This window comes from Poromitra crassiceps, assembly GCF_964638095.1.
Source record: "Poromitra crassiceps genome assembly, chromosome: 5".
NCBI lineage: Eukaryota > Metazoa > Chordata > Actinopteri > Beryciformes > Melamphaidae > Poromitra > Poromitra crassiceps.
In genome coordinates this window covers 33799895-33825489 of record NC_139642.1, presented here as the reverse complement: position 1 = coordinate 33825489, position 25595 = coordinate 33799895, and the positions used below count along the sequence as shown (strand labels likewise).

Here is a 25595-nt window from a genome sequence, read left to right as displayed (position 1 = left end):
ATGCCTTAGGTAAGCTTGCTCTAACCTAAAGTTCTTTTGTATTTTTCTCCCATTTTCTGCCCAATTGTACTTTGCTAATTCCCTGTCGCGGTCGTTGCTCCCCAGCCTCTGCCGATCTGGGGAGAGCTGTAGACTAGCACATGCTTCCTCTGATACATCCCATCTGCTTCTTTTCACCTGACAGCGAGGGGCACCACCGGCAGGACGTAGCGCGTGGGAGGATCACACACGCTGACACGGCCAATTGTGTCTGGAGGAACATCTGACCAAGCCAGAAGTACTGCTGCCAGGAATTGAACCCGGGTCTCTGTGGTGGTGGTAGGACAGTGCTTTTACCTCGACACTACCCAGACGCCCTAGGCTCCTCTAACCCCAGGCCTAAACCCAACCACCTCCTCTGTGGTGAAATGGCTGTGGTGTTTTGAGTGACTCTCGTACATTTGCATTATTGTACATATTCCATCCACTTATTCAGAAAGAACTACACGACATTGTGACGAATGTGCCGTGGGACTGTGCAGCCCGTCGCCCTCAGGGGGTTTATTAGCTTAGCTTCCATGTTAAGCTTCCATGAACTTTCTGCTTGCTTGCGCCAACTGAGCCAAGCCGCCTCCTGACAAAGAGGTCCTGGGACCCAGTAGATCCATTATCCCCTGGTGTGGCTCCTGATCCGGGCTAGGCAGCTGGGGCTATGGGAACAGGTCGGCCCATGAAAGCCTTCTCTGTAGCAGGGCTTGGGGGCGGCCTGGGCTCCTGAACATAGAGGTTCAGTCAGTGTGTCCTGCCAGTCGATCACCTTTCACTCTCTCCTTCTCTTTCTCTCCTTTTTCTTCTCTCTCAACTTTTCCTCTGACCGACTCTCTCACTCTCTTGATGCTGCTGTTCGTGTTTAACTCCAGGGTTACATTTCAGCACTGGCGTTCCTGGGAAACATCCAGAAGCGGGCATGGAGCCATGCAGATAAAGAGTCTGGCCCCCGATTAGCCTTTCTGGGCCTGCTCCGGTTCCCCATGTGCCCCGCTGCCCCCTCTACCACCTGGCCAACAGGGAAATATTACACACCTTCATCCACACGGGTCTTTGTTGGAAAGGATTATGTGCCATGGGTTGGGTCTGCAATCTGTGTGCTTCTTAATAGTCTCTTGGCCTAAATACAGCTATGGATGAAAAAGTGACTGCTCATTCGCTTCAAAGTGTTCCACTTTATTTCCCAATAGGCACTCAAGATGGCTGCAGTGAACTTCTCAACCCCGTAGAAAACAATGGTGAAACGTTAAACGCTTCAACACATGCACTTACTGTGTAGTTTTATGACTGACTAAGGCATTCATGATGAGAAGTTAAATCATAAGGACACATGTAGCCATCAAAATGTTCAGGCGGCTAGAAGACAGCCAGCTTTCAAAAGGTCCACAGGTTAAGCATTTCTCCAGATATGGAAGGGATATTATTATATATATATAAAAAATGAAAAGCTCATGAATACAGGTGTACAGAGTAAAACTACAATGAAAACATATGAGATAAAAACTAATGTCTAGCCAAAGTAATTCATGGCAAAATACTTGAAAGCTCCTTTGACATTGCTTTTGTTAATAAATTATTTTGGCTAGGCATTGGTCCCAATGCATTTTTGACAGTGCCTTAGCCACATTTTCAAAGACATTTCAGCAGTCATAAGAGTGGTATTTATGGCAGCCAGACAGATCCAAATGACCTTGATATCTATGCTGCGCATGAGGCCTTGGCCTATAATTAAGGTAGCATCCACTTCAAAGAGAACCATAAAAGCAAGTATTGTCAGGTAATTGGACAGCAGATCCAAATCTAATAACAAGGAACTGATCTGTTGGTGGTGGTAATTTCAGAGGCCGGGCAGCGCAGCCCCCGCTTGGAGCTGCCAGGGGGACAATCCGGTGAAAGAGGGAGGAGACGACCCTCAGGGAGAGATTTACAGTACCCTCCCAACTGTCACCTGATTACTACTCTCCCTCGCTCTCTGTCTCTCAGACTCTTTCTCACCTTGCCTGCCATGGTCATGCTGCCTTCTGTTATCATGTGCAGACATGCTGCTCAAGGAGGGGAGAGGAGGAGGGGGGGGGCGGGGTCAGAGAGATCAGGGCGATGGGCGGGGAGGAGGAAGTGATGGGAGGAAAGAGGAGGCGGTCGTTTTTTGCAGACATCCACCACTGGCAAAAGACAGACCACAGCTGCTGGTAAAATTATGTGACCTTTACGCTACACTTCAATGGTCAAAAACCCGGGATGACCACTGGGAACCTCCAATGCCCAGAGCATTGTGTGGTGTGTGTTAGCGGTTTACAAAACACACACTTTTTCAAGATTTCGAGCACGCACTATACTATAGGGTTAGGAAATTAACATCTCAATAAAGGTCATATTTTTTCTTGTGAATGGTCCATTTCTAACGCCACGCTTGGCTGACAACAACATGACTGGCCGTGTCTATGGGTTGATGCTGACAACAACATGACTGGCTGTGTCTATGGGTTGATGCTGACAACAACATGACTGGCTGTGTCTATGGGTTGATGCTGACAACAACATGACTGGCTGTGTCTATGGGTTGATGCTGACAGCAGCATGACTGGCTGTGTCTATGGGTTGATGCTGACAACAGCATGACTGGCTGTGTCTATGGGTTGATGCTGACAACAACATGACTGGCTGTGTCTATGGGTTGATGCTGACAACAGCATGACTGGCTGTGTCTATGGGTTGATGCTGACAACAGCATGACTGGCTGTGTCTATGGGTTGATGCTGACAACAGCATGACTGGCTGTGTCTATGGGTTGATGCTGACAACAGCATGACTGGCTGTGTCTATGGGTTGATGCTGACAACAACATGACTGGCTGTGTCTATGGGTTGATGCTGACAGCAGCATGGCTGGCTGTGTCTATGGGTTGATGCTGACAACAACATGACTGGCTGTGTCTATGGGTTGATGCTGACAACAACATGACTGGCTGTGTCTATGGGTTGATGCTGACAACAGCATGACTGGCTGTGTCTATGGGTTGATGCTGACAACAGCATGACTGGCTGTGTCTATGGGTTGATGCTGACAGCAGCATGGCTGGCTGTGTCTATGGGTTGATGCTGACAACAACATGACTGGCTGTGTCTATGGGTTGATGCTGACAGCAGCATGACTGGCTGTGTCTATGGGTTGATGCTGACAACAGCATGACTGGCTGTGTCTATGGGTTGATGCTGACAACAGCATGACTGGCTGTGTCTATGGGTTGATGCTGACAACAACATGACTGGCTGTGTCTATGGGTTGATGCTGACAACAGCATGACTGGCTGTGTCTATGGGTTGATGCTGACAACAGCATGACTGGCTGTGTCTATGGGTTGATGCTGACAACAACATGACTGGCTGTGTCTATGGGTTGATGCTGACAACAGCATGACTGGCTGTGTCTATGGGTTGATGCTGACAACAGCATGACTGGCTGTGTCTATGGGTTGATGCTGACAACAACATGACTGGCTGTGTCTATGGGTTGATGCTGACAACAGCATGACTGGCTGTGTCTATGGGTTGATGCTGACAACAGCATGACTGGCTGTGTCTATGGGTTGATGCTGACAACAGCATGACTGGCTGTGTCTATGGGTTGATGCTGACAACAACATGACTGGCTGTGTCTATGGGTTGATGCTGACAGCAGCATGACTGGCTGTGTCTATGGGTTGATGCTGACAGCAGCATGACTGGCTGTGTCTATGGGTTGATGCTGACAGCAGCATGACTGGCTGTGTCTATGGGTTGATGCTGACAACAGCATGACTGGCTGTGTCTATGGGTTGATGCTGACAACAACATGACTGGCTGTGTCTATGGGTTGGACTGGCTGTGTCTATGGGTTGATGCTGTGTCTATGGGTTGATGCTGACAACAACATGACTGGCTGTGTCTATGGGTTGGACTGGCTGTGTCTATGGGTTGGTGTAGCTCCTGTAAACAAAGATAAGAGAGCTAGTGAGGCGTGTTCAAATGGTAAGTATGTTCCATTGTGAGGCCTCCAGCACAGAGTGGGCCAAACCACAACAGCAGCAGCTGTGAACACCTGAAAGAATTACCACCTGACTAATGGACTCCGTCTGATGACAAACTCACGTAACAGCAACACTCCTCTAAGGTGCTCTGCAACACAACCTCAATAGCTGATGTTCAAGTGTCGTGGAATCAGGAAAGCTTATTAATCAGCAAGTTTTAAATACATTGCTTATCGTCAACAAATCCTATGAAGATAGCAAAATCAACAATGCGTTTGCTCTCCTCGCAATACTTTCCGACCTCCCCCGTTCCTTATTTAGCCTTCAAACGGGAAGTCATTGGCTCCAATTGTAAGCTAAAAACCATTAAATACAGCTCTAAAAGACATAGTTTCGATTTTAAAATTCGCTGTTACAACAAAACGTCAGGTGATTGTAGTCATTACCAAATTAAATTTAAAATGGGAACAAATGGGGACTCGGTGCTATGGAGCTACTTTCCTGAGATGGAAAACGTGTTTTGGGTCAGCTTTCTGAATTGCTTGAGGAAAAAGTCGACTGGCCCAGTGCATGGCAGGCATGGCTCTTTGATGTGTTTACAGTAGTATTTTAATACAATGTAGTTACTTCTGGGACATGGCTTTATTGGGCATTGGCTACATTAGCCAAACAAATCCATTGCTGATTTTGTTATTTTCATATTATTTGTTGTTGGTAAGAAATGCCTTATCCTTAAATATCTTTAATTACCTTCATTACTATTTTTTTTTATTGGATGCATACAGCTAAATTTGAGTTAAAATAGTTAAAAACAGCGGAAGAGAAGAGAAGGGAGGAGAGGAAAGCAGAGAAGAGTGAGTTGTTTGTACGTGTAACAGCTAACTGCTAGCTACGGTAATAGCCTGCATCTATAAAACTTATGACCCGTTCGTTAATTCCTACAGAGAGCACACTCTACTTTCAACAGTCGCGCTCTCATTTTAGTGTAGAGCATCAGATTTAATTTACAAACGTACTCTAGGTAGCTGATAGTTATCCACTTTATATGAGAGGGACGTGCTGAAGAAACACCACCAAATCCAAAATCAGTTGACCCTCCCAGCTGTCCAGCATGCCAAAACCATTTCAACAACATTACATAATGGTAATAATTACGCACGACCAATTTTACTGGCGATACTGGAAGCAACCTGATAAGACACTTTAATTCCTGAACTGAGCAGAGAACACGGTGCTGAACTCCTTCAACTTTTCAAATGGGAAATAGCACAACCTGCACACAGGGTGTCCTGTAACATTACGCAGGTGGGGCCGACTACAGCCTGGAGGCTGCAGGGTGGAGAGGTCAGGAGGAGCCTCAGACAGTTTAAGGCAAAGGGATCATATTAAAGAGAAGAACTCGGGACCGAAGGAGTACTCTAAATTAACTCGGGGACCTGCCATTAAATCATGTTTCACTGACTTTTACAGGTCTCAATGACAAAAAAAAAGTGTATGTTTTCTACATGCACGGAACATGTGGCCCTGTGCATATTTTGATATATGGGAGTGCAGAGTGTAAATCGGTATGAATCTAGGCAACCGTGAGGGGAAAAGAGGGTTGGGATTCACCAATCTAAAACATGGTGCATTACCTTCCACCATCAGCATGGGCTCCTTCGCTCCTCCATGAGCCAGCATCTCCCGACGATAACGCTCGCCCATTTCCCTGAGAGAGAGAGAGAGCGAGAGAGAGAGAGAGAGAGAGAGAGAGAGAGAGAGAGAGAGAGAGAGAGCAAGGGAAAGAAAGACAGAGAGCAGAGAGATACGATTACAGCCACCTGCATTCTCCCCTATCAGTTCCTCATACCCTCCCAATCCCTCCACAGCCCCTCGGAGCCCAGGGCCAAGTCTCTCTAAGCCGTCTGCTCACAACATACTGGTGACAGGAAACAGAGATCTGACAAGTGCAGGTGCAACTAAAACAATCTCAGTGGGAAAGAGGAAGACAGGAGGAGAGAGACGAGAGGAAAGACAGGTACAGGGGGGGGGGGATGCTGCAGGACTGAAGTGGAGGGTGATGCGAGGGAGCCTTCTCTCTCTCCAAACAAAGCCTCTGTGCTTTGTGCAGGTGGTGAACACTTGCTGATAATGGAGGGAGGGGGGGTCTGGTGATGTGGAGGCTGCTGTCTGTTGGTGGATTACAGCAGACACCTGCCAGCTCGCTGTGGGTTTCATATTAATGTCATGTTAAGTGTCAGGCAGCAGAGACTTTAAAGTCGAGCTGAACCCAAGAATGACTTTTCTTTTCTTTTAGTTCAAATACCTGGGTATGCAGTGCACCTATTTAATAATGTATGCTAAACAAATTACAACAATCTCATTTCTTTAGTTTTTCACATCAAAAGTTCGTTTTTCAAGATTTCATTGATAACAGTAATTTACAGTTTGCTGACGTCACCCAGTACTATCAAATTTCTACCCCATTTCAACCAATCATATCACGACATGCAGCTGTCAATCAAATCTTCATTTCTGGATAATTTTCTCTTCCAAATGAAGTCGAAAATGGCGCCTAGTGCCTGTCACCTGGCAGAATTCCTATCCCATAAACTAACTACTAACTTGGCCAATTGTTAGAAACATGGATAAAAAACAAAAACTATAATCTCTAAGAATGCAAAGAAATGTAACTGGCTCGTTAAAACGCGCATTCCAGGGATATCGTATCGTTATAGCAGCGATAATGGCGCGCGCATCCGAGAGCTTGGTTGTCAGGGGTCGCACTTCGGAGATTCCAGGCCGACGTGCTGCACTCTCCGCTCGGCAACATGAAGGCAGCTGGCTGCCTGCGGGTCGCTGAGCTCCACTCAGCCTCCCGTCATAAGGCTCTTCCCGAGGGAAGCGCCACAACACACTGAATCGCACTTGATTTTGAGGCGGAACACGCCAGGGTTGGCCAAAGCCCAATCCAGTCCCCAGAATTGTCAAATAAAATCATCGACATGATACTATGACCCGTCTCTCAACCTGTCATCTTAGACAAACTATGTTTTCAGTCTGAAACGGACTCATTATGCACGTGACGAACAGGTTCAGTTCGACTTTAACAGTATCCAGGCGACGGCTGCCTGTCAGGAGGCATTTGTCTCAGCGCTCTAAACAGAAAACGGCTTTACACTGCCTGCCTGTACCTTTGCATCACATCATGGGGCTTCCACTAGGCTACAACTGGCGTAAAAAACCCCCACCAGTAATGTGCTAATCAAAACACACCTTAATCTCTCTCTGCAGAGACAAAAGCCCAGGAACTGAATGAGTGATTAAAACCTTCTCTGACCCGTAAAGTAAACAGTAGAGAGAGACAGGAAAGATTGGGAGAGAGGGGGGGAGGGAGAGAGAGGGAGGGAGGGAGGGAGAGAGAGGGAGGGAGGGAGGGAGAGTGAGATGACAAGAAACAAGAGGTCTGGACCAGATGCACACCCAGGATGTTGTAAGTACATTATGTGCTTTGGCCAAGTGAACCCATGGGATCACTTTGGATCATAAAAAGGACAGAGTGAAATGGACTTAGCCAATGATCTTAACATATTGAGTCCAGCACGACTTCCCTCTCATAAGATAAAGATAGAGAATGCAATAGAGACAGTCTGCATGTGGGAACACCCACAAAATGTTAAACGGCTGGCGCGTGAGTGGGGTACAACCACCGATATATCTCATGGGCTGACTCACCAAAAGACGGTGCTGCGGCTCTAAACTACATGTTTGGGGGTTCTAGAGCAGAACACAAGACGTCTGCTCAGATGTGCGTTTACTGCGGTGGATAAATCCCCGATCGTGTCTGCCTGGGCTGGGCTATCAGCTAAATTCTAACTTTGCTGAATGGATAGAACGGGGGAATTTACCCCACCCTGACCCCGCCCCCAGGCTAACCCAGCGTCTATTGTGGGCATTCCTAGAGCCTGTATGGGCGTTCCCAGACATGCGGACTGTCTCTATGGCAAACTTTGCAGAAATGCAGGGTGGCAGAGTAGGGTGGGCTGCGCCTGCCCTCCTGCATTTTGGAAATTCGCATATGTGGTCATAGCTAGTATTGTGAATTTGCGCTTGTTTCTTCATAAGGACATTGTGCATTGTGTCCCCCCCCCCTCCTTGGTGCTTTATTTCACAGTCAATGAATGAATTTTCAGGCACATTTTAGCCCTGAACAACAGTTAAGAAGCTCTTTACAGCAGCAGTTCCCAACCTTTTCCGAGTCATAATGTGTTCTCAGAGCATTGATTTTAACGATAAAAGGAGCTGTCCATCAGCACCACACAGAAATCAGAAACTAATTAAACAAATTAAATAACACCATCATTCAACAATGGAAAAATGCATTCTGCATAATAATAATAATAATTATTATTATTATAATAACGGATACATTTTCTACATATCGCTGCTGGTCACTGAAAGTACCAAACCTAATTTTGTTGTATGCCTACAGTAGTACAATGACAAATAAAGTGTCTTATGTTGTCACAAAGATTGTAATGATTTGGCCCCGGCCCACAGGTTGGGAATGGCTGCTTTAGAGTAACACTGGACAGCTGTCTCACCTGTTCAGGGGATCCTGAACAAAGCACTGCTTCCACACCATGGAGGCCACGGCCCGGGACATGAGGTAGGAGTAGTACTTGGCCCCATAGCCAATCAGGTGGCTGAATCTCAGCTGCCAGGCCTATATAGGAAACAAAAAATGAAGCCACAACATTAACGTTTTTACCTGAGTGAATAAGGTATAGACGGTTTTCACAGAATTGTCAGTCCTGTCCTAGGAGTCCTGACAGTTCTAGTCCTGTCCTACTGGACTAGCAAACACTGCAACAGGAAGTGAGGTGGGGTTCAATTTAGACTGTTTATGTTGTCAAGTTAAAACCATCTATATAAAGGTAAATAGCTTAAAGTAATCTAGCCGTCAACGGGTTTTAAGGCATGGGGCTGGATGAGGCAGAGCGCCGCACTGCTGGCATCAGTGAAAGCAGAATCCTGGCTCCCATATAAAGAAGCTGCACTTAACAAAGAGAGCGTGCAATTATCCTTTGACACTGTGTATTAAGTTTGACAAAATGAAACATGTAATGGGTTTGTTGGAGGCAGCAGTGTGTGTGGCGAGGGTGCAGTACGGCAGAGGGAGGCCAGCGCAACTTGAAAAGGCTTAAGTGTTCCTGCTTGTAAACGCTGTTGAGGGAAGAGAGACCAGCATAGCCATTCCACTGCTGTGGCCAACTGTTCCAGTAAACGGCACAAAGAAAGGTCATGGCGGCTGACTCAAACTAAACCTAGCCACCGAGACATACAGTGGAACTCAAGGTAAAAGAAAATGAAGAACTGAAACAAACATGTCTGTCTCCAAATCTAACAGCAAAAAATGAATGAACACTGAATACTTTTAAGTCTCTTGATCTTTTATGTACTGAAGTAAAGAAGCCTCTAGTCTAGAAAGGGCCCAGATCTATCAGTACACTGAAACTACATTGAAATACATATTCAATTTGAAACAAAACAAAATACATGAACTATAATAACTCAATTGTTTGAACAGATAAACACTCGTACTAATGGATACTTGTGCTAGCTGATACTCTTTTCATAACCAATGCATGTTTTATACCATTTTCATTGCCTTTGTTGATGTCATTATATTGGCAGGATACATACATCTCTCGTCGATCAACTTCCATAAACAAAATATAACGTCAAAACCTGCCACTTTCTTCTTGAAGAGAAGGTGGAAATCCCTAAATGGTAGAAAGCCCCCTTCTCCTCTGCCTGCAGTCGCCCGAGGGGCCCCTCTCCATATCTATAAAGATGAGCTCTTTTATGATCTCTGCGAATGGGGACTCCAGGGAAATTCAGCTGGCAAACATTCAAACAGTCAGCCGGTGAGAAACGACTGCAGCTGCCGTAGTGAACAAAACTAAATTACAACTGCAGATCCGCCAAAATCCTACATATTAACATATAGGTGCTTCATAAGGGACTGTACTCATTTTCAGAATCAGAATAATTCTATCGTAGAAAGTTTCTACACATTTGTTTCTACTAGAAACACATTTGTGTCTACTAGAAACAAATGTGTATTGCAGTACAGTATGCATTAGGGATGTCACAATATATCGCGATATCAAAACGTGACAATATGTATCGTTGAGATGAAATCTCATATCGTGAGAAAAAGAAGCTGAACATGGTGGCACTGATCTGCATCTGATTGCATGCTCGCTCTCCTTTTCATTGCTTTGTTTGAACAGACGAGGGACGTTACAGACACGGAGGATGAAAATGGTGAAATTACTCAAATTAGCGTGGAGGATGCCCCCTCAACTTACAAATCGATCGCAAAAAAATATTGTTAAAATATCGTATCGTATCGTTATCGTGAACCCAGTATCGTGTATTGTATCGCATCGTGAACTGAGTGTATCGTGACACCCCTAGTATGCATGTAATCAATATGCTTCTGTACCACCAAGAGGAGATCCTGGTACAGCTATTGTGCTTGGTGAATGAACTGATTAACTGCATAATCATATTGCTGCCATACTTCAAGCAGTAGCAATCATGATGAGATTATTCCAAAACACATCTCCAAAGCTACCATGAGAAACATCTCGAGTCTTATTTCATTGCTTTTGGCTTTTACTGACATGGTGGAATTCTGAAGACACACCTTTATCTTATCTCTGTCTTTAGATGTGATCATAACATGCACAGTTCAGAGTGGTTTCCCACAACTATTCTGGTTCTGTTGGCAAACCCTTTCCCTGCAATAAAAGATAGCCAGAATAAAATGCTGAGCACTACTCTAAAATCAAGATACACCTGTAGAATGACCTCCAAAATACAGTGTAGATTCGATACTATCTGATGATGCAAACTAATTATACAATAGAAGAAAATGTCCCTAGTAAAAAAAAGTGCGAACAGAAGTGGTGAAGAGTATTGAAAAGGGGGCTGTTTATCATCAGTGTGGTGGGAGGGAGAGGTGCTGCTTATCCTCAGTGTGGTGGGAGGGAGAATGATGGAGGTGATACTACAGCGTGAAAGAGGCTTAAGCTCCAAAGTGTGGGCTTGATGAGACCCATCTGGGCCCTAATGACTTTAATGGGGGTAAATAGCGGTGTGCCTCAGGAAACCACGGACAGGCCGAGGGAGAGAGGCTTCACTTTGTCAGCTGACACAGTGCTGACACCCTGCCTCCAGTCATCTGGGTTACAAGTCTGCTTTAGCTGCTAAGAGTAGTACTGTGTGCAACAAAAAGTAGAGTTTTTATTAGGTCCAGCACCTGCTTTGAAGACCGGTTGTTGGGATGTGTGCGTCTCCTTCACTGTTTTAAAAGAGTAGTACTATGACACTTTGACAAAAGGACATGCTGTCAGAAAAATAGGATGCAAAAAAAAAGTGTGAATTTCCGAAATACAGGATGGTAGGGGGAGCCCGCCCTACTCTGCCACCCTGCATTTCGAAATCCCTCCCCCTCTTTTAGCCAATTGGCACGAGGCATTCTTTGTGGACCGACCGACCGACGGACCTATAGAGCTGCTGGCCGCAGCTAAAAAGGGCTGCAGGGAAAAACAAAACAAAACATGAAGTGGTTTAACCCATTATCAGTTTGTTCACTGCAAAGTTTAAAACCCAGACTATGGAAAGCTGGCCTTTCATGAGAAGACGCTTTGATAGCATGGTATTTTATGTGCTATCAAAAGAATTATGGCAAGTGATATAGCGGAAGCAGATAAGCTAGGCCGCTATTGAAGAGCGGCTTGGTATGCCGCCTCAGTCTTCATGAGGCTCTTTAAACACTCGTCACAATGTGCCACCAAAATCATTTTCAAACCTCCACAGCTCTCTCTCTTTGTTTTCAATCCCTTTGCCTCACATCAAATGATTAATGTCAACTTTGTGGAGAGAATGTGAGTGGGTCACATGTCAGCTAAATATCCTTTTGATCCCTCCATACAAAGGCAGACAAAGTCAGCACAGGCTTTCACTCTGTTCCTCTTGTGCAGCAGATAAAAGACATTTTTGTCCTCTACAAACTCAACTGGTGGTCTTTTGTTCATGGTGCTAAGGCACAACACCATGCATGTTTTTACAGTACAGAATGTGAACCTATAATATGGCTGGAGTGTGCACACAAAAACACTACTCTTAAAAAAGAAGAAGAAAAAGAAACAAAAAGGAACATTTTGTCTAAAAAGCATTCGCGCCAAGAATCGCACATTAGAGAAATGTCAACATGGCTAGCAGAATGTCATGCTTGCTGCCATTTATTTCCAAATATTATCTTCTTCCAAGGGTCTCCATGTGGTCTGTGTTACTCACAGCTGATCCTCTCTCTCTCTCTCTGTGCTCAGCAGGGAACTGATAGCCCTGCTCTATAAACTATACACATGTCACATCACCCTAGTGTTTATAATCTGGGGGCTCTCTGTAACCTATTAGCCATTCAAATGTTCACTTTCCTGTGGAAAGTTTTCCTGAGCTGTGTTTCCGTGACGATGGGTGGGTGGAAGCAGAGACGAGAGTGAACAAAAAAGATAAAAAAAAAAGAATTGTGTTATCGAACGATCTAAACAAATCTGTTTTCACTCGCTCTGATCCGATGATGGGGCCCTCGAAACGCAGGCAACACAATTAAGACTGAGGAGTTCAAATGAGGAAAGTGATCCTGACGTCGTTAGCCGCGCACTTGGAGGCGACGTGCCTTAAGACCTTCCAGTGCGGTTTGAAAGTTGAAGAGGAACGACTGGGACAGCAGGAAAGTATAGAACATAAACCACAATCCTCTGAGAGGCTGCAGGGTGCAAGCAGAAGAGCGGGAGCAGAAAGAGAGCAACTTTAGCCAGGCAGTTAAATTTGGGGAGAATATATAGTAGTCCTGAACCCCACATAATTATAGCCTAGAATAAATGCTTTCTGAAGGCCATTCCTGGCTAAATTATGACTGTGTTTTTGATTCTCCGCTCCCTGCTGGCTTCATCTCCTCGCCTACAGCTGCAAAAAGTGGGGAAGAAAGGGGGAAAAAAGTGATCTTTTTTCATTAAAGGACTGGGAGAAAGAGTTTCAAATATTTCCCCCAGGGAGAACTCATTCAAAGTACACCTCTGCTTTGTTATTTCAGCAGCGCCTCAGAAAAGGCTTTAATCCCTTAAACGGTGAGGTGCCTGGGTAACAGATATAAAACCAGAGAGAGAAGGAAGAGAGAGAAGCTAAAGGAAACCTCAGTCACTTTGGTTTGTTCAGTCTCTGCTCTCTGTGTCCAATTGAGCAGTGTGAAGAGAGTTGCGAGGGGGATTATGAAAAAAAGAACTTTCCACACATTCACTAAAACTTTCAACACTGTGATTGAAGTTCCAGGGACCACCAAGTCAATGAAAAATGTAAAAAAGAAAAGAAAAAAAAATTAAAATAAAGAGACATTTAAAGATGTACCGTATTAGGCGTATAAGGCAAACCGTAGAATTTCTGCTGCATGTCCTTGAGGATATCTGTGGTGGAGCGGTGTGGAGGTTTGCCGTGGTAGATCTGGTCCAACACAGCATAGAAGACCTGCCAGGGAGACAAAAACAGTTCCCGCTGAATCAACCCCGTAGCTACAAGCTAAACTGTCTGGACATATCCCCACTGCACTGACGATGAGGATGCTGGTGAGGAATTTACATGGCAACAGCTCAAAATGTGCAAAGACTTTTTCTGTAATCATTTTAGCACACATTCAATGCCATGTGAATGAATCAGTTTAAGATCAATTTCTGTCGGACATCTTACTATAATATATTTGGGTGGCGATTGGCGCGCGGCGTACAATTGCTCAACTGCACATGTGCAAAGCACATGCCAGTTGAGTGGGCGAGGTCGCACAGTCCCAGAAAATGACAGTGTACAATACTGCTGAACTGCCTCTGACCCCCCATGTATACATCCACCTGCCTGCCACAAGGACATGGATTGGAAACTAGCTTACATTAGTTCTAAATATGTGGTTGCATCTGTTCTTGGAAATGTAAGCTGTACATATAAATAGAAGTGTACAGCATGTAATGTGTATCAGGGGAGGGTTACTGTACCTGCAGCTGGGTGTCTGCAGCTCCACACACCTTTTTAGACTCACACAGGCGAGCCACCATGCTCTCAGGCAGAGGCTGAGAAGACAAGGAAACACACACGGAGTGAAACTGAAACTAAATTATATCCCAGGGCACCTCATTTACTATGGAATGTTTTGTTTACTTCTCAAGCCTTTCTGCTATATTACATCAGTGCAAACCGACCGACCGACCAACCAACAACAGCTAAACTCAAGTAAAATGTACAGGGCTTAGTTCATTGAATCATGAGGTTGTTAAAACTAATATAATTATGACATATTGGCATTTATTTCTCTGTAGTAATGATTGATTTTAGTACAAGATTGTCTTTGTATTCGATGTTCAAAAGAAAATGTAGCCCACGCTTCACACAAATCTTTATTGGGTTTTAGAGGTACCTGTCCAGTTTCATAATGACGTGCAAACTGGCTGATGACTCGATAGTCGGTGGCAAAGTACTCCATTAGGATGGAGGGGACTTCAGCAAAGTCAGTTGCACATCTGGTTCCTGGAGAAGAGAGGTTCAGAAAGTGCAAAAAATAACATAAGAAATGACATGTCATGCTTCTCATACTCATGTAAAAAGTGCTTTGTGATGCTGGAGGAAATTTCAGCTCTCAGTATCTGCCAACCGGCCTGTAGTTCCAGTTTCTCTTTGATCAGCCAATCGTGGATGAAGATGTTTTGGGTTCGTCCGGGTTGTTTCAGATTTTCTGGTTGTGCCTGACGTCGCATGTGACTTTAATGTGGGCATTGCTTTTGGCCAGAAGTACATCATTTTAACTGCACATTCAGGAATAATATAAGATACAATTACATAACTACGTAAGTGCAAAAAAGCAACTCAAGTTAATAAACTTGTCAGGAGCTTCCAGAAACAAGTTGAATTTAATCAGTGTGTCAAGCATGTAAAACAGTTAAATCTACACAGGTTGTCCACTAAAAAAGCATTCTCAAGTTGCCACATCATACAGTATCTTTCAGTCAGTGGATACTGTCATTAGGGTGAATTCAACCTTCTTAGAATCTTGGATTACCGGCTAAGATATCCCTCAACTTTATCCGACAAGGAAAATAGCATTGAATGACAGCTATGGTAGCCAAGGAGAATTTGAAGCCCTCCTCGGGGCTTATCCTTAATCGGATTTAACTTCCATTATCAAGTTGCTACACTGTGATGAATGGCATAAACATAACCTGTAGCTCAATATCCAACTACTGTATGTAATTCCAACTTGTGACATTTGAGAACTGAACAGCCATCATTGTCAGATAAAGAGCCTGTAAAATGTCAAACATCGATCAACTCCCAGATTGCTGTACTGTAATTACTTCACTAAAGCCTCTGCCAGGTACCGTTTAATCCATGTGTGTAATGCCAGTTGCGCAGTAATGTCTCACTGGCATGTTTGGGTTATTTCTGAGTACGTGGATTCAAATAAAGCGTTTTAAAGTGTACGTGGATTCAAATAAAGCGTTTTAAAGAGTACGTGGATTCAAATAAAGCGTTTTAAAGTGTACGTGGGCGCGCAGATGGACATTGTGTTTGTGTGAACACACGCACCTGCCAGATGTGCAAGTACAACTCACCGGTAACATGCTGGAAGCGCGTGCGACCCAGCATGGAGTGCATGGCGTGGCCCATCTCGTGGAAGAGGTTTTCCATCATGCCCGGAGTGAGCAGCGTGGGGGCGCTCTTAGTGGGGTGGGGCAGGCTGAGCATCAGAACCACAACCGGCAGCTGGTACTGTCCCGATTCCTGGCACCAACGGCCACCACGGATGGTGAAGTGACAGTCCTGGGACATGGGGCGGGGGGGAAAGAAGTGGGGTGAGGTGGAGGGAGGGGAAGGGGTGACAGAGAGTTGTTGGAAGATGAAAAAAAACATGGATGCCGATGCACATTCAGTCACTGACACAAGGCAAAAAATATTTGTTTTGACACATAAGACATATACTGTATCTCTAATTGGGATTATGCACTTTCTTTTCCTGGTTTCTACTGACTTGTTATTACCTCACATACCGGTACATACCCTGCATCATACAATACATTATATTGATGTTACATCCATTGTCATTGCAGTGCTTTGGCAAATTGGGTCTAGTCCTTCCTGTCTTGCAAATTAATGTATTATTGATTATTTGAATTGAAATGAATTGAAGAACTGAATTGAGAATGAGAAACAAGAGTGGAGATAAGATGATAAAAACACGAGCAACAGCGCTATGCGCCACGGAAACAACACAAAGACATGACGTGCTAGTTTGAGAAGGAAGCCTGTCATTTTCAAATGCAGCGAGCCCTATTTTTAGAGGAGAAAGGAATGTGAGCCAGTAATATTTATGATCTATCCCAGACTAAGTTTGTGTTACAAGTTGACAGGCGCTCCTTGGGTGGCTCTAGAGCAGGGGTAGGTCAGAGTGCGTATGCATACCTGGTGCGGTTTATCTGTGCGGTGGAAGAAGTCACAGTAGATGTATCCCAGCGGTCCCTCGGTCTCATGTACCACAGCCTAGAAACACACAGAGAAACCAAGCATCACCAAAACATCAACTAGATGTTGGATATGGTAATCTTGTGATATGGCATAAGTGTTGTCTTTTCCAAGTGATGCCATTTTCTGAACTTACCAGACTGTTCTAGCTGTTCTATGATTTGCCTTTACCCACTTAGTCATTATATCCACATTACTGTTGATTATTTATCAAAAATCACATTGTGTAAATATATTTTGGGTGTGATTTGGTCCATATCACCCAGGCCTACTTACAACTGAACATTTAGCCCACTTCATAGAAAATACTGAGATATATCATGTATCGCCATTCAGTGTAAAAATACAGATATGATTTTTGGTCCATGTCGCCCAGCCCTACTCAAGACCTTTGTTTGCATACACTATCACAGATATTTTAACGCTATTAACCAGCCTTACCAGTTTGCGGACATCGTCACTCCAGATCTCCCCTGTGCCGGGGTGTTCGGACATGAGGGAGACACCATACAGCCGAGAGAAGAGGGTGTTCAGGCCCTCCATGCAGGCGCCCAGGGAGAAGTAGGGACTGTACAGACTGGGCTCTATGTTGTACCTGCCATGACAAAACCACAGCCCAGAGCACTGTCATGATGACCCATGAACAAAGAGGCAGCCATGTTGAACGACTGTGAATGATGACAAAGAATGTGCCGTGACTTCAAGAAAACATGCTTTATTTCCATCTTATGTAGCCCCGCCCACTTGACCCAGTTGTGTTACGACTTCCTGTTCAAAACGATGTCTGTTTGACCTGCTCAAACCTAGTCTGACTCACTGGCTGCACACACCTTAAAGCCCCTCAGCAGTGTTGGCCACAATGAACACAATACAAGTACTGTACCGTCACAGGAAGTGTAAAGACAATAGGAAGTAATTAGCTGACCCCTCCGTTGGAACATAAGGTGAACAAAGTGGAACCCAAACATCACGGGCACAGCTACAGTTGAAGTCGGAGGTTTACATATACTGTACTTAGGTTGAAGTCATTAAAACAAAATGTTTAACCACTCCACAGATTTCATGTCAACAAACTAGTTTGGCAAGTCCGTTAAGACATCTACTTTTTTGCATGATGACACAGTTGTTTACAGAGATTATTTCACTTATAATTCACTATATCACCATACCAGTGGTTCAGAAGTTTACATATACTACGTTGACTGTGCCTTTAAACAGCTTGGAAAATTCCAGAAAATTATGCCATGGCATTAGAAGCTTCTGCTAGGCTAATTGCCATAATTTGAGTCAATTGGAGGTGTACCTGCGGCGGGTTAGGTTAGGATTAACATGGAATCTGTGGAGTGGTTAAAAAATGAGTTTTAATGACTTCAACCTAAGTGTATTTAAACTTCCGACTTCATCTGTAGGTTAAAGCTCAAGTCTAATGACCCTTAAACTCTCTTTAAATGTTGAGAAAAGGCAGAATGTTGAAAGACTCAGTGACCTTGGTCTATCTTCAGATCACACAGTTTCCCCCCATCTGGATGCAGACTGAGTAGTGCGTCAAACCATCTGAAACGGCCTGAGGGGCGAGGGCCCATTCATATTACTTCTTGCCTTGACTAAAATGTGCAGAGTAACTCTTTTCCTATTGTAGACAAAGGATCTACTAGCATGATTCATGGTGACGGTAAAGTGAGAGAATGACGTGGCCACCCTTTTTAAACGTAGGACTGTTTCTGTACATGTTGTGCTGCAGGCTACTGAACAGTGAGATGATTCACAAAAATACCCCTTAACTTTGCATATATGAGAGGTCAATGGGAAGGGTAAGGCACCAAGGGGGCAGGGGCGCTCTGCTGGGCCCCCCCCCATGCTTAGAATGTATGCATGGTGCTGTAAGGCGCTTCAGATAAAGAGTCCACCATGACACCAAACTGCTTATTTAGCTTGAACCCCACATTGCGCATATCAGTGACGGATAACAGACTAGTGCCTACTGAGTAGTACAGCTACCAAGTCCATTTAGCCCCCACACACAGGCACACAATCTGTACCTAATTTAAGCATGGTTTGAACAGTCTCCAACTCTAATGGGGTGCTGAGAGAAAGAGAGAGAGAGAGAGAGAGAGAGAGAGAGAGAGAAAGTGTGCACAAATGTGTGTGTAGCAGAAAACAGTACAGTAGCGGCTCTGGGCAAGGAGCCCCCTTTTAATGTAGACTGGCTTCTACTTTAGGGAATTCCTGCCAACTAGCAGAGCCCAAAGCCACAAATCGGAGATGGATAGAAATTAGCGGGTATGGGAGGGGGGGTTTGGAGGGGGGAGGGCAGGGCACAGATTTCCCTTGGTTAAAGGAGGGGAGGGACAGCCTGAGAGAGGGGAGGAGAAGGGAACGTATCTAGGCTTCTTCACAGACTCTGCCAAAGGCCCATGGTGGAAACATATAGTGACACATAATAGCACTGAGGCGCACACGCACACACTCTCTCTCTCTTTCTCTCTTTGGTGGATGCTTTATCCAAACACACTCCCTCTCTCTCTTTGGTGGATGCTTAATCCAAAGGACACGCCAGGGATGTGAAATGTCTGCAGTAAAGCTTGAATAAAAGCTGATCCAGAATGTTTGGCGTGTGGCGTTATTGGTCTCTGGAGAGCAGTGGGGAGGAAGAGAGCAGTTCATTAATAACAGGCTATCTGTAGAAAGACAAGGTGAGCCAACACACAACTTGAGTGGTCCTGACTGTCTCTCCCTCACTCAGTCATACAACATGGCTGCTTAGCCTGCGTTTCTTTTTACCACAGAGTTCCTGAGTGCATCGCACAATCAAGAGTTTGCACTGTGAGGCAAATGCAACATATCCATGAGTTTCAATAACAAGAGCCCAGCTTTTCCATGACCTCAAACATCAAAGCTTCTTTTTTCTGCTCAGAACAGTTAGAATGGAATAAATAAAAGATAAAAACAAGCAGCTAGCAGTCACTGCAAGATGAATATATGTTAACTTACAAATTGCTTTAAATGGACTGTTTCACAGGTGTGGGGTAATACTAGATCAACTGTAAAATTTAGTGAAGAAGAAAGCAAGAAAACAAAAACAAATTTGAGAGGTTAAAAATAAGATCATGCAAATAAACCTACTTGGGTTCTTGTTGGCCTCTAATTGACTAATCTCTTAATTTGACATGCACAGGAAGAGCAATTAACAGATTACTACTTAGTTATTACTTCAGACAAGGCTCCTTTCCTTACATACATAATGTAGGTAGGGGGGAAATACCAGCATTTGTTGGACACAGATCTTTTGTTAACAATCCTAGTATGGAGCGTATGTTGACATCAGGTCAAACTGGGTGACAGAGAACAGAGTTTTCTCTGTATCCATCCAGCAGAGGCGTGCTGCCACAACAAGAACACTACTATCTATCACAGCTACAGAAAGTGGGGGAATAACTGTATAATTTGGCCAAATACAATCTACAATAAGAAAGATGTGTAGATGTGTTTTTCTGCTGATAAAGTAGTGCAGGAAAAACTTCTTGGAGTTGCAAACTGCAATAGGAACCCAGCCCCAAAACTAGTACCAAAATATAGATGGATGTGGAACTAAACCTAAAATTGCCACAGAATCCTGCTACTGCTAAGATTAAAGGTATACTGTGCAACTATTTCATAAACAAACACACAGAAAAACACATATACACTAATACAAAAGTTCAATCAATCAATACCCTTTATTTCTTTAGGTACTGGTCACATTTTCCCTCTCTATCATCACTTGTTATGACCCATAGAATTGTGTGGTGTATTTTCTTGTTTCACAATGTTTTGCCGTGTTTGGGACGTTTGTGGACGGAAACATTTCGTGCGGTCGAGCAAGGTTGTGGGGGGGGGGGGGGGGGGGGGAACACAAACACCGTCACACAATCCTATGGGTGAATCCAGGTGATAAGTGATGATTGAGAGGGAAAACTTTTGCATGAGTATGTTTTTTTTAATGAAATAGTTGCATAGTATCCCTTTAAAGAAGAAGAATGAGAGGCCCTGAGCAAAAGCACTTGCACACTAGATTGTATTGTCCTGAATGAGAAAGGAGCAAAACAGCATGCATGCATACAACTCCCATGCTTCTCCCCTAACACCTTTTGTACCACCTGATACCCGAGGAAGAGCTGGGACACAATAACATATTGCGCCTCGCCGGAATATGGAGTTACCATCACCTTAAACCGCCAAAAAGATAGAAATCAAATTGGCTTCATCAAATGACAGCTGGTTGAAAATAACCGTTTCATGAGATGCCAAATATTCACCTCTCGGCACGCAAGACCCCGCTCAAGTAGGGATGATCCCATGGCATCAGCTCCTGTTGGATAATACAGAGCAAACGATAATGTATCACCATATCCATGGTATCAAGCAAAATGACACAGCATTTCATAACCAATAATATAACATGGAACCATTAAGAGCAACGTGTTACATTCACAATGACAAAAAGCATTGGGGTATAGCTGGTCATGCACATGAGTAACCAAACATTTACAGTATCAGTCTAAAAGAAACGCACAAATACACACAGAATTACGAGGGTTGATTTTTTTCTTCATGTCCGTCATCATTTTAAAGTCTTTTGCTGTTCTGCAAGAAAGAAAAGAAGAATGAAGAGTCAATCGAACATTCACCTTATTCATTCTCTTTACTCACTTATTCCTATTCGGGGGACTGGAGCCTATCCCAGCATGCATTGGGCTGATGGCAGCGAGGTAGGGAAACACCTTGTACAGATGGCTGCTTCATCAGCACAGACAGACCACTCACACTCACATTAATACCTATGGGGAATTTTAGAGTATCCAATCCATCTGACTTACATGTCTTTGGACTGTAGGAGGGAGCCGGACCACCCAGGGGAAAGCCCGGGGGAACAAGGGGACAATATGAAACCTCCACAAAGGAAGGAACAGAGCCGGGAATCGAACCCAGGACCTTCTTGCTGTGAAACCACAGTGCTAACCTGATTATAAGCAGTCGAATCATATAATCATCTGCTTCAGGGGATGAACAAATCCATGGCGTCCAGATTTCAAATATAGCATCATGCTGCATCAGCCCATTGAATTATAATTAACTATAAATGGAAGCGCGTAAGTCCTCTAGCCAGCCAAGCATCAAGATCAGACAAACACATCCTGCATTCTGAGTAAACAAGTCACATTTGCGCCAAATAAATGATGATCATTTCAATGTTTCATCAGCAGTCATTGAGAGGGCCATGGGATGTGGTTAATATGTGATGACCTTTACAGACAATTAAAAAAATATGTTCATAATTACAACCATCTCCCGAAAATTAGATCAACATATTTTACAGATTTGTGAGAAAAACTTTAAAAGTAAACTGTACCTGTCTGCCAGCTTGTCTGTTAGCAGCTGGAGGAAATTCATCACTGTCTCTGCATGGAAAATAAAAAATAAAGTAATGTTATAGCTCAAGGAGGGGGGGGGGGATATATATATAGCATGGATTAAGCCTCTAAATGAAAACTGTCAAGTACAAAAAACTATTTTTATTAAAACCATGATCATGATCAAACCCCTGAGCTCAGGCTTTGGGGACAGTCACTAACTGCTATAGGCCAACCTGCAACGCAAATTTGAATGTTGTTTCTAATGTATACTACTTTGGGTGATCTATATCACTCAATCATAAGGACACCAGATGGTTACAGCAAGGACTAATGATAACCAAATATTCATCCGAAATCAGTCTACTACAAGAGCATTTTTTATAACCTATTCACCTTATTTTTGAATGCCCCGCTGTAAAATAATTATGGGTGCAAGGTCCGGTCTAGAACGTGACTGATTGTTGCAGCTGGCGCATTTCCTCAAAACTCCGACGCTGGAAAAAAAATGTTGCTTGTCACAACACTCGTTTGACGACTTATTTGAGGGAATGTAATATAATAATGTTATCTATCACATCTGCTATTTCTCTTGCTCTTTGAACAACTCGGGATATTTATCTGCGAGATTCTTGCTCTGTTCGCGGTTCGCCTGCCTGCAGCTTTGAAACACATGGGAGGGGGCTGGGAGGATTACACCGGAAGAAGCACCCATATTTCACGTTAAGGCATCATGGCAGCTAGAAATAAAGTGGACACACATCAACCCTGAGGCTTTGTACAATTTTCTATGTTCTTTCAGAAGCTGTGCGGGATCAGTTTTAAAGCCAGAGTGAAGTTTCTGGTAGACCTAAGGCATCGATTGGTACCAAACATGCCATGCTAGCTTGTCAGGAAGGTGGCTAAATAACACTTCAAAGTTGCGCTAAATTTTGGCAAGGGAAAAACCATTACCAATAATAATAGTAATAATAATTTTTGTGTGAATGCTCTTAATAATAAATGTATTAGTTTGTTTTGAATCAGTAGCCTTATTGTGTTATTTAGCCTTTCTGATGCTACATGGTTAAATAAGCAAATTTTTATTTTATGGAGAAGGGGGGAAAAGTTGGTATCCGCAGTGGGAAGTGGTTCCTGGGAAATTTATTTTGGTACATAGTGGTACTTGGGTGTGAAAAGTTTGGAAACCCCTGGTCTACTATACAGGAAGGATTCATGTATTACAGTGTGATAATCAAGTGAATATATTACCTGGGGTTTTGGCCATGGTTCCCTTTAAAGCCCTATGAGCGTAGGACTCGTAGCCCACCAGCTTGGCCAGCTTGTGTCTGCATTTCAGTAGCTCTTCCAGACACTCCATCAGAGCTGCATTGGGATACAGGTAAATCCTGTAGGCGATCTCCCGCACCTGGAATGCACAATGCATCATAACATTACATGTCAAAAAGCACCGTGACATCAATCTTGTCCAGGCCCTTCCACAAAAATTCTTCATATTGGTGAATAGATCAAGGGAAGGTTGAGGAATTTTGGCTGAGGAAACTGATCTAATTGATTATTAATCATGAGAGCCACTATTTGGATTGTGATAGTCATTTCGATGTCATACATTGTTTACCTTGTTCTGTCTTTTAAATGACTTTTGCCTGTATTCCGACTTTATACGTTGCTACATGTTATTGGTCCGTACGTTTTATTTTTGTCTGGATGCAGCTTTCCTTGCCTCCTTAAGACAGAGGTGTCCAACCAAGAATACAAAATATATTCTCCAGAGAAGGGAGACGGTGTGCAGGAGTTTTCTGTTCTACAGTCAGAGGTGACAAAATGTAAATAAAATGAATAAAACCTACTCCCTCCATAACGGTTAAATAGACCGTAGAAAATACTTGCATGTGATTTTTAAGAGTGATGGTTTTATAGCTCATTGGCTTGTACTAGCATTGTTAAAATATACTTACAGGAGGCGGGAGACAATATTTTAAAGTGGGTGAAAGACTGCAGAGAAAAAACTTTCAATAGAGAGAGGGCTTGAAGCAGTGCTGAGTCAGTCTTGAGTTTTTGTCATATGACAAAGGCGCCTCCTGCTGACCAATGGGAGAACTGTTCTGTTGCCTCGGCCAAAATACTTACCAAATCATCTGGGGAATCTGCATGTAATCCCCCAACCTGGATGAAGCTTCCCTCTTTTGCAAAGTGCACATGTAGATGCTCAGGAATTGCCGACCTCGCAATTCTGTTTGGCGTGTGAGAGCCAACCAGAAACTCATTGTTCAGATCCAGGAGCTTGACGTGAAGGGCGACTGCCTCTTTCCTCTGCAAGAATTAAAATAAGTAAATCAGTTATACTGGACAGTACAGGTATAGTAAAAGACAAGATGTGTTTTCTACTTGCATTCATGTCTCACGGGCTATAGAAAAACCCTGATGGCAGCTGCAGAGACGACACATTATTGACCAGCTCACCAGTTTCTCATCAAGATGAATTCCACTGATCTCAAAGTCGAACATGAACAACTCTGCCACTCGCCTAGAAAGATGGGAAATCAATATTAAAACTCACTGAACCCGCTTTTTCAAATGTTTTGCTGAGCCCTCCTCACTCCAAGCACCTCATCTCTAGATTTGTGTGTCTGTTTGACAACTGCACCATGGCCTCTACTGAGAGGATTAGAGAAGCGTGGCAGGGGGAACTTGGTATTCATTTATCTGACATTAAATGGGAAAGGAGTCTGTCGGTTGTACAACTTTGCTCAGTTAATAGCAGGCACAGCTGATCCAATTTAAAGTCGCTCACCGTCTTATCTCCACTACTCCAAGCAGAAATTACACAAGATCTTCCCTTCCCTGGGCCAAAATATTTGACTGGTACTCTAAGGCAGTGATTCCCAACCAGGGGTACGTGTACCCCTAGGGGTACTTGAGCAGCTTGCAGGGGGGTACTTGGAAAGATTGGGATTACAATGTATTTCCAAAATGATAAAAACTGGTGACTTTTTCCCAATTGAAAACTGTCAAAATTGTATTAAAGAGGAGTTATTCAAATTATTTTAATTTAGTGAGATGTGTTAGAGAGGCCTACTAAAAGTTTAATATAAGTTTAATATAACAACTTTAGGAGAATTATGGACACACATGAGTGAGGGGGTACTATCGGCATGGTAAAACAGCTCAAGGGGTACATAACACAAAAATGGTTGGGAACCACTGCTCTAAGGCTTACAGAATAACACTTCAGCCGGAGGCAGAACTCGCCATCTTCGGCTGCTTGGAGTCTTCTCTGAACCTCCCTACAGCTGTGCAACAATCTCTGACACAAGGGACAACTGTTGCCAAGAAACTCATCCTGAAGGAATGAAAGTCTCCCTCTTCACCCTCTTTTCAATTGTGGCTGATGGATATGACCTCTGTTATACACAATATCTTTTGCAAGCATATAGGCACCTTATGTGACTGGTAGCACGACGTAATACTGAATGTCGATAATTTATGTATGTTTTTTCCCCCCTTTCTTTTCTTGTGTCTGAGCCTGTTTTGTTTTATTTGTCTTGCTCATACTG

The 25595-nt window shown here is 43.8% G+C and overlaps 1 protein-coding gene across 1 annotated transcript in view; it reads right to left on the bottom strand.

The window, feature by feature from the left end:
• LOC310776815 (mitochondrial intermediate peptidase-like) overlaps positions 1-25595 on the bottom strand; it is a 36927-nt gene that overhangs the window by 8536 nt on the left and 2796 nt on the right. The window contains exons 5-18 of the mRNA XM_083637003.1: positions 24502-24565; positions 24169-24351; positions 23290-23446; positions 22038-22086; positions 21211-21271; positions 20944-20996; positions 17090-17243; positions 16589-16666; positions 15742-15949; positions 14550-14659; positions 14131-14205; positions 13496-13612; positions 8617-8738; positions 5668-5741 (exon numbers count right to left, since the gene is read on the bottom strand). Of these exons, the coding sequence (XP_083493129.1) occupies positions 5668-5741; positions 8617-8738; positions 13496-13612; positions 14131-14205; positions 14550-14659; positions 15742-15949; positions 16589-16666; positions 17090-17243; positions 20944-20996; positions 21211-21271; positions 22038-22086; positions 23290-23446; positions 24169-24351; positions 24502-24565 (1505 nt within the window). The remainder of the gene's footprint in view (positions 1-5667; positions 5742-8616; positions 8739-13495; positions 13613-14130; positions 14206-14549; positions 14660-15741; positions 15950-16588; positions 16667-17089; positions 17244-20943; positions 20997-21210; positions 21272-22037; positions 22087-23289; positions 23447-24168; positions 24352-24501; positions 24566-25595) is intronic.